General features: G+C 38.6%; 1 protein-coding gene across 4 annotated transcripts; it reads left to right on the forward strand.

Annotated features, from left to right (window-relative positions):
• The first annotated feature begins 406 nt into the window (after positions 1–406).
• On the forward strand, positions 407–9472 carry spartb (spartin b). Of its 4 annotated transcripts, none has more exons than XM_056757574.1 (8): positions 407–531; positions 1294–2066; positions 4073–4339; positions 5533–5671; positions 5928–6122; positions 6239–6397; positions 6909–6999; positions 7879–9472. In XM_056757574.1, the coding sequence occupies exons 2-8, from the start codon at positions 1296–1298 to the stop codon at positions 8075–8077; spliced, it is 1821 nt and encodes a 606-aa protein (XP_056613552.1). In that variant the 5' UTR covers positions 407–531; positions 1294–1295; the 3' UTR covers positions 8078–9472. The 4 variants fall into 4 exon arrangements, with proteins under 4 accessions (XP_056613552.1, XP_056613553.1, XP_056613554.1 ...); XM_056757575.1 differs by having other exon boundaries at positions 4073–4270; XM_056757576.1 differs by having other exon boundaries at positions 7126–8016.
• The last annotated feature ends 604 nt before the right edge of the window (positions 9473–10076 follow it).

Here is a 10076-nt window from a genome sequence, read left to right on the forward strand (position 1 = left end):
AGCAGATGCTTGATAATTAAAGAATCAGTTTGCACTTTAAAAAGACACTTTGGGAGACTTCTCTAAAAGTCTTACATAGGAAAGGCATAGCTTTCTTTCTGTTGACTAAATGTGAAATCAGGTCTAAGCACACACTGCATTTTCATACGACTGCTTTAAAATAGATATTAGTGACATTGGTAAAACAGTTTGATAACAAATACAATTGAAGCTAGCTTTAACTTCTTCTCCTAACTTTAAATCTAGTTGTTGAATCCATCAAAAGATTCAGGTGTAAAATGTCAAATAGGACTATCTATTGCTTCGCTTATCTCTATGCGATCGACATCAGTAACCAATCACAAACGTCGCTAAATTACATGTGATTAACCCGGAAGTGCGCGCAGAGTTCGCTCGACGAGTTCTGCTTAGTAAAACTTCTTGGTGTGTCACGCGTGAGTCGAGGGGCAGCTCAGCTGTCAGAGGGCTTATCTGTTCAAACAACCCGGAACACACATATAAAGCCACATTAAACGTTTATTTCGTCTGCTGGTGAGTTTTAATTGTGTTGTTAAATGCAATGAAAATGAACGGGACAGGAAATTAGAGGGTTAGGGTTAAATGACGAAGACAACGTCGTCATTGTCGTCGGTGTTGTTGTGGTTAAATATGCATTAATGTTTACAGCAGTAAGTTAAAGCTCGTTAAAATATTACACACGTGTGTTGATATTGTTTATGGACCATTGCGTTACGCTCTCATAGTCAATTAACGTTACATTTGTGTCCACTTTGTGAGATTCGGATATGTAACTTCAATTTCTTTGACTAAACAGCCCAACACATTTATACAGACTATTATTGTTTACATTAAGACCAAATTCAATTCTGACAACTAAACCCATTAGACTTTCTGAAACAGTTTCTTTTCTTATGGGAATGGTGCTGTTTTTTCTAAATAGTAACCTGTTATTTATATACGACTCCAAAAATAAAACATTGCTATGATCATTTTGGTAAAATACTGTTTTGCTAAAATTATTCAAAATCGCCTTGGTTAATACATGTTCTTTATGGCTCCATTTTGGCTGAATTTTTAATGTTCTTAAAAATTTCTAATACCCACTTTCTTTATTTAAAGATCAGCTCCAAATGGATAAAAGCTTATGTTTGTTTCTTAAATGCAATAGATTACAGTAAAATGGGGTGCTGACACCATAAGGACACGTGATCTATGTACACCATGTATACCAATAATGTGAAAAATGTTTGTACGTGATTAAGCAACATTCTCAACTTGTTCTTCTCATTTCAGGCATGGAGCAAGCAAAGCAGGAGGCTTTCGATCAAGCCAGACAGCAGGTGATCAAAGATGGCTACGAGAGAGCATTCGAGTGCATCAATAAAGGTCTTTCTGCAGACGAGACAGGGAACAAGACGGAAGCGCTGAAACTGTATCAGCAAGGACGACAGCACCTCCTCAGGGCTCTAACTGTGCCCACTCAGGGCGAGGAATGTGTGGGTCCCTCCTGGGAGTCAGCTAGACAGATGCAGCGTAAGATGCAAGATACCCTTAACAACATCACAACCCGTCTAGCCAAGCTGGAGACCACCCTGGACCCCTCACCCGAGACCGTATCTCACACAGCACCTCAGAAGCTTTACCCTGATGTGCCCAAACCAAAGCCAGAGAGGCCGGCTCCACAACAGGCGCATGTTTCCAACGTTGGAGCCACAGGGGCTACGGGTGGGGCCACAGCACAATGTAATGATTTAGGTGAACAGCCCCCTGCGTACACCGTGCAAGCCGCTGACGGCCACCTGTCCATTTCTTACGGGACTGACTCGGGTGAGCTCTCACTTGTCGGTGACGAGTTTTATAGCCATTCGTCTAATTCTACGCCTTCTCCTCAAAGTCTGGGGGAAGATGGAGAGGAGATCTTTTTCCTTCCCCAAGGGGTGCAGATCTTTTTCGTTACCCCTGAGGGACACGTCAGCGCTCCCTCTTACCCAGGCTATCTGCGCATCGTGAGGTTCACCAATGAATCCTCGGTTAGATATCCAAACAGGCCACCTGGTTTCCTACAGGTAAGAGATTGTGCCATTGTACATTCCAAAACTAGATTGTAGATTGTTGTGTCGGTCTGTTGTGTCTTTAGTTACATCTTTAATTTGTTATGTAGAGATGACATGATGTCAGATGTAATCAAAATTGATGTACATTTACGCATTTTATTAAAGCTACTTACATTGCATTGTACCATACATTTGTACTGTACATTCGGATTAAATCTCCATCTCTTATAGCCAAATAGACTCATCATGTCGTTAAATTCCATTCATTTGGCAAGCGCAAGCCAGGGAGGTTTGTCATGGTGTCCTTTAACCTACTTTCACAACCATTGTCTAACTCTAGAGCTAATGTTGTCTTTAATGAGGCCTATCTCTACCCCTGTGTCCTAATAATATAATGTGAGTGTGGGCTCACTGCTTCCATCCAGTAAGCTTTCACTGAATGATGTCATTCCAGGAAATCCCCAGTCACCCGGTTGGGTTGTCCAGTGTTATTGAGTAATTGTTTGCCAGTTTTATAACCAAAGGAATTTTCTTAAATTGAACCTTCATGAGAGACGTACTCCGAACTCTCACTTTCCCAATGAACTACACAGTTATTGGTTTATGATAACGTTTGATAATATTCTGATAACATGCTTAATGTAAACAGAATTATGAAATCATGAGCGGGTGATTGTTATGATACTGTAATGAAGTCATGGTCGATATGAATGCCTTGCGTAAAATTCTGAACCCAGTTATGGTCTAACAATGCCAAAAAATAGAGCACCAACATACCATACTGACACAGAGGTTGTACATTAGCTGCATGCTCGATACAGGACAACTTGCTGCGCTTTTGGATTTGACTGTAATCCAATTTAATGCTAGCAGTCATGCGGGCAGGATGAATGGTATTCAGATTATGTCATCCTCTCACATGTCGTAAAGGGGTCATATGACAGGGGTAAAACGAATATATTGTTTATTTTACAATTAATGCAATGTGATTTAAGGTTAAAAACACTGTTTTTCGACATATCGTGCATGTTTGTATCTCCTGTTTGCCCCGCCTCTCAGAAATGCGCAGATTTTATACAAATCTCATGGCTCTGAAAAGCGGGCTGTGCTATGATTGGCCAGTGTGTAGTGATTGGTCGAAAACTGCAAGCGTGTGACGGCATTGTAACGCCTCTTACCATATTTGGAACATCAGGTTTCAAAGCAATTGTACTGACAGGTGCGCCCACCTTACTTGCGTATACTTATGGGTGGTCTTAGTCAAATTATACCACGAACTGACGTAGATTTGTGGGGTTGTGGTTACACGAGGCGTTTCAGGCAGGTCTGGGTGAGCATTCACTTTTAGATAGAATGCATCTTTGTTTCAACACTTTAATATTTGCAATTTAACGCGTCTAATACATGCATGGGCAACTTATAACACACCAAAGACACAGAAAAAAACGTCCATATGACCCCTTTAACTCAGAGAGGAACTCCAGAAAGGAACTTCAAATCTCGATCCTTTTGGGGAATTACAGATTCTGCTTTTGGCCTTTTCATCCAAAAATGAAAATCATGAAATGAAACTAATAATTTCTTGCCAAGTCATGCCACATTTGTATGAATGCCTTTCTTCAGTTAAACACAAAAAAATATTGAATATCATTAATATATCTATATGGTGCTCAAAGTCAAAATGATGATGCTCCGAAAGGCACAAGAATCCATCACTAAAGTAATCTGTCTCTAGTGGGTTACTAGATTTCTATGAACCATACAGTATTCTTTGAAGTAAAAAAAAGGTTTGTGACAGAATGGAGTTAATAACTTAATGTATGTTTTGAAGTAAATTTTGATTAATATTTTAGGTTATTTAGCTCAATTAAAATGTAAACAAACAGATCTGTGCACTAGATGGGTATCGATAAATTGAAGTGTTTTTGGTTCTCGCATAGATTCAAATTTGATTACCAGTAAATTAACTTTGAAGAACATCATGATATTTTTTCTACTGATATGTTTTCTGATTTCAGGTTTGCGACTGGCTTTACCCCCTTATGACCACTGACTCTCCAGTCCTGCTTTGCAACACGGGCGTCTACATGTTTCCAGACATGATGGCTTCCACCCCTGGTTCCTACGTTGGGGTGGTCCTCTCCTCTGAACTTCCTCAGAAGGAGCGTGAGCTTTTCCAGGACAGTCTCTCTCAGATGACCGATCTGCGTGTCCAGGTGAGCTGCCCCTGTGTCCCTTGCAGTCCTACCTTAAACGCACCCGGGGCAGCTGAGGAATCAGAGCAGGTGTGGCAGATCGACCTTGTATCCCTATTTGCCTGTCGCTTGTTCTTTCTCTGCCGTCTGAATGTTAATTCCAGTGTTTGGTAGTTGCTGTGTATGGTATTTATTTTGAGTTTTTCTAATATTGCAACAGACTAGCATCAAGAATTTACATGGTGTAAACCTTTTGCAAACTTTGGGTCCATATGTTGGGTGTTTATGTTTGTAATTCCTTTTAATCGGACCGATGCATGATCTTTTATGCATCAGTACATTTGCTTAACACTTTACTATCTTCACAGCTTACAGGTGCATTTGAGAGGCTAAGAGATTTATTTTACAAGGTACTAAAGCATTGTAGTACCACTGAATGACAAGTGCCTAGTAAAATAACTGTCCATCGCCAGTAAAGTATATTTATAATAAAATGTATTTTGTTGAGGATGGAAACTGTAACTTTTAATGGACTTGACACATCAGGTGGTTGTTACAATGCCTCTAAGCTTCTGCTGCTTGCACGGCCCAGAATTACGTTTTGTTTCGGGTATGATTTTCAAAAATCAGGAAACTATGAGCTGGCTTGGCTTGCATATTTAAGCTGGCACACCTCTCCTCCGCTCGCTTTTTGCACTCACCGTAGCAATCCAGGGACTAAGTCGACAAAGGATAAGCAGCTGTATTCCTTTTAGCTGAACAAGGACGCTATTAAACGTTTTACCATTTACAAGAACTCCTACCTCGGAAAACGAATGAATGAGAGCGAGCCGCTATTGGTTGGCACTCATCGAGAAGTCACATATATTGTGAAATACAAATTTTTTGATCATGTTTTTAGAAATCATTTCACATGCCTGCTTAGGCACCTTTAAGATGTGTTCATCAATAGAGAGAAAAGCTGCATCCAAGTGCCACCATTCTCTGTAAAGGAGGGGGCAACAACAAACACTCGCATTGTTGTGACAATAACAGGTTCTTGTACCAAATCTTGCTTACTCACTGGCTCAAGAACAGTGTTTGGACAACAAAGGATTTTTTGGCAAGAGGAAAAATCTAGAAGATCAGACTTGCAATATTCCCCTATTCCTTCATACACCGTACTGGCTAATGTTCATGCTTGTCTTTAAAAGTCGCCACTTGCTTGTAGTAAGCCCGAGCCATCTTCTGCATTCTTAATGATGCTGTGTTTTAACTGTTGCCCCCTATCGTGTGTCCCCAAGGCATCAGATGGCGAAACAGATACCATTAACCTGGGCCAGAAGGTGCCAATTGGGACAGCCGAAGCAGTACCACCTACTGCCGAGGAGGAGAAGGATCTTCCAGAATGGAGCGAGAAGGTGGCACAGGGAATTTTGACAGGTGGGGTAAGAATATATAGTACAACATAAACAAACCTAATGTGGCCCAAATTTAACTTCTGGTAGACCTCAGCAAATATAGCTGTTGAGTAGTTTTAATATGGTACAATTAATCTACAATAAAATACTAATATAAATATGATAACCAAACACAAACCAGAAGTTAACTTCAGGCCTACTAAGATTTGTGTTTGCAGACTTGGTGTAGGTTGTAGGTAATGTGCGTTGAGCTTAAGTTTTTCAACTGTATATGATAGGAGCTTCATGGCTGAGCTGGGGGTTGGTGAAGGGTGCGGAGTACACAGGAAAAGCCATCCATAAAGGTGCATCCAAGCTACGAGAGCACATCACCCCAGAGGACAAACCAACCCAAGTCAGCCCAAACGTAGCCAGAAGCCTTAGTGTAGCCAAACAGGCCACCGGGGGTGCAGTGAAGGTCAGCCAGTTTCTTGGTAAGGCTTTCCTTGTTCTTTGTAAGTCATTTTATCAAATCAATAATAAAGATGTGTGATGCTCTTAAATGACTGTTCCATTGAGTTGTGTTGATTTGTGCTCCATACTGTTTCAGTGGATGGACTGTGTACTGTCGCTGGCCATGTTGGCAGAGAGTTGGCACCCCATGTAAAGAAGCACGGAGGAAAGCTTATCCCAGAGTCTGTAAAGAAAGACAAAGATGGCCGCTCCAATATTGATGGTGCCATGGTGGTCGCAGCAAGTGGAGTTCAAGGTAAAATAGGTTCTCTTAGGGGTGATCTATTGACAGAAATGCAATATAATATACATAACTATGTCTTCAGAGGTGTCGAAAGACCTTACATATTGAAGCGTTATGTTTTTATTATTACTATTTCTATCTACATGCGCCACATGTCCCCTTTAATGAAATTTGCAATGTTATTTATACAGTAGCCCTTAAGGGACAAACTGCTCTACAGAGCGTACTACGTTTCTCCTTCGGCAAACAAGCAAAAACGTGACAAAATGTTGGTCAGCTGTCAGATGCCGTAGTGCGTTGAAAGGGAGAGGTGGAGTGAGTCGTTGGTTGCAATTCGCAACCTCACCACTAGATGCCGCTTAAATCTCCACATCGCTCTTTTAAAACAAAAGAATCCTCCATTGTTCATGTCTTAGCAAATTGTATTTTTATACTGTTTAATTAATTTTTTTGTTTAATACATTCAGCCAATTGACATCTTAAATAAAAAAAAGGATTAAAACAGTATGTTTGGCTTTTAAAGGATTTGCAACAATGTGGACTGGGTTGGAGGTTGCAGCTAAAAACATTGCAAAGAGTGTTGCTACAGAGACGGTTACCACGGTAAAACACAAGTAAGTGACCCCTCCTGGTTATCAAATGTTTCCAACTGCTTTGAACTTGATCATACTAATTTACAATTGGACTAAGAGGGACAAACAAAGTGCACTCACACACGTTTCTTGCATATTTATTTGCAGATTTAGGGGTCTAGAGATTTCAGACCCTCCTAAAGAAAAAAAGTAGAAACATTTTCCCCTTCACCCTTTAAAAACAGAATTAATTCTTAAAAGCATGGCTGAAGCTTATGTGGCTGATCCGGTCAGCCCTTGCACGCAATTTTAATGATTTATTGTTCATAATGATTTTGAGACCTCCATTAACATCCCTTTCTTACTGTGTGCGCTGATCCAAAGTTTAATGGATTGAATATCTGCATCTAACAGTAATTCATTACATTGAGTTTGGCTTTAACTATGATATTGCATCAACAGAAAATGTAATCAGATGGAAATGGGTAGAAATGTTTGCTTCAAACAGTAAATTACGTTTATTTCTAATGCATATTTTAGAATATCAAGAATGGTGTATAATGTTGGCCGATACTGTCTTCAAAAGTCTGATGACGCTGTTTCAAAGCAGACTATAATTTCAGCACGTTTTAAGTATAAATTAAATGTGATTTTCATAATGTTTCAGACTTTTGGACCCCAGTGATATAGTATTGACAAATTTTCCAATTGTACAGTAAATCCCAAAACATTGACGTTCAAAAAAAGCATGTTTGGGATTAATTTCTCTTCCAAATTAAATGTTCTCGAGGAAACTGAAGCCCTGCATGACTGTTTAACTGCTTTGCTCTGCTTAGAGAATCCTCAGTCTCCTAAAACTCATTAATTCACATTTCTATCTTTCATCACCTTTCATCTCAATCTGGGTTATCTGTAATCAAGGTATGGGGCTGAAGCAGGCCAGGCCACAGATCACGCTGTCAACTCAGCCATCAATGTGGGCGTCACGGCGTTCAATATCGACAACCTGGGAATCAAGGCGATGGTCAAGAAGACGGGCAAAGAGACTGCCCATGCCATTCTGTCAGACTATAAAGTCAGGGAGCCAGGTAGTCAAGTTGAAAAACAAGACCAAAAATAGCTTAAATTGTTCGGACATCTTTCTTTTTGGTGTCCATTTTTAAGAGCAAACCAAAGGTTGTGCTTTAAGAAATAAATGATGAACTGGACGGATACTTTTGATGTTATTTGTGTACACGACTGAGATTCCACTTTTGAAGACTTGAGAGACCACTTGCTACTATACTAGATAGAGCGAACTGTAGTACTGCCTATACACTTTATACTTCATTCACTGTGCCGCGGTAAATGCACTTTAAAAACTCTCTACCGCCAGACTGACAGCCCGGACTGAGATGCGGTTTTCCTGATCTTGCCTTATGTTTCGCCAGCAATGTGAACTTATCAATTTGATATAAACCATGACTTAATGGGCTCCACCAGAACGTAAAAAAAGTCTAAAACCTTTTGTTTCTTATAAATGGACTCCTAAAAAGGATGTTATCCCAAAATGTGTTTTCCCGTAAAGCCTTAACAGATAAAATTCCTATATTTAATATAAGTGCTTATGTCTCTGAGCTGTGTATAGCATATCTATATTAGAATTCTTTATAGCTGGTTTTTATTAGCAGTTTGCTATCCGTACTTTGAGTGATGTTTTAATGATATTAAAAAGCACTTTAACCCCGGTTAAGAACAGACATAAACATTTTGGAAGATGTGTGGTAGATATTCCTGTGTACTATACTCTTTGTGCATTAAATAGAAAAGCATTTGAAGTCTGTTGATTACAATATCTGATCTTTTGAGGTTAGATGTTGTGAAATGCAGTTTAATCAAAACCGTTTTGGAAATGTTTAAAAACAGTTATTAAAGTATATTTATTTTAATATTTTAAATAAGTATATATAAATATTCTATACTAACTTCATTAAACTGTAACACACCACGTACTGTATGTGTGAGTGTGTGTGTTTAGGAGTTTTGATTAACAATGTTGGCTTTCCTTTTTTCGATTACATTACCTGTTTAATTATACACAATTGTAGTTATGTCAAAACATTTCAGTTTAACAAACAGGTCCTAAACTACAGGGAACAAAATATACATCTGCGTGTAAATCCTTATGGCACTATATGGGGCGGTTTCCCAGACAGGGCTTAAGATTAGTCCAAGACTAATTTACATGTTAAAGTTTGTCTTGATCGACAAAAACTATCACTGACATATCTTACAATATATCACTACGATTTAAGGTACAGACCAGGTTTTTTGTGTACTATGTTTTTGAAAACGACTTAAATATCCTTATTTAACTAAGGCCTAGTCCTGGCCCAATCCCTGTCCTGGAAACCACCTATACTGTACATGTCTAATTTAATTGTGCTATAAGTTGTTTAACCAAATTAAAAGTCAGTTTGCTGGCTGTCAGAATTTATGGTTTTCTGACTCCATAATAAATGATGTATTTAAAACAGCAATGTCTTTTGCAGTAATATCATTTTTATTATCGTTACAATTAAGTAATTGTGTAAATTATTTTATGCCAATCAGAGCTAACAGTACTGTACATATAGTCTACAAAGTCATTTTTACTGCTGCTCTCGTCAGATTAATTTATAATACATTTTTTTTCTCTTTAGTTGTTTTGCTTACATTTTTACTGTTGTTCTATGAAGTTGAACATGCTGAATACACAAATCACAATGTTTATTTGCAATATACTGATATATCGTCATATAAGATCAAAATTTACTTGAGCTAAATAGGCACTCAAACATTGATGCTACATGAAAATAAATATTACCACAATAATTTGCACAACAAGAGGATCAGGCGAAACAAAAATGTGTTGCACTGTGTGTTCAAGTCTAGTGCTGCCATCTAGTGGTGCCATGCCATAAATATAATCTATAGGTTTTATTTAAGGGGTTTATATTTTCAAATACATTTGTATACATTTAGGCTACATGTGCATGTTAGACCTACTAAAGGATGTATAATGTATGTGTCATTGTTACAAAATGGTTGGGTCCTGAATATATCATTAATTAAATATATATATACATTAATATACTGTA

The sequence above is a fragment of the Triplophysa dalaica genome, chromosome 9 (assembly GCF_015846415.1).
Source record: "Triplophysa dalaica isolate WHDGS20190420 chromosome 9, ASM1584641v1, whole genome shotgun sequence".
NCBI classification, from domain to species: domain Eukaryota; kingdom Metazoa; phylum Chordata; class Actinopteri; order Cypriniformes; family Nemacheilidae; genus Triplophysa; species Triplophysa dalaica.

Coding starts and splice junctions, on each gene's coding strand:
- spartb (XM_056757574.1), top strand. CDS start 1,296: ATGGAGCAAGCAAAGCAGGAGGCTTTCGATCAAGCCAGACAGCAGGTG. Junction 2,067..4,072: donor GGCCACCTGGTTTCCTACAG/GTAAGAGATTGT, acceptor TTCTGATTTCAG/GTTTGCGACTGGCTTTACCC. Junction 7,000..7,878: donor GTTACCACGGTAAAACACAA/GTAAGTGACCCC, acceptor TCTGTAATCAAG/GTATGGGGCTGAAGCAGGCC.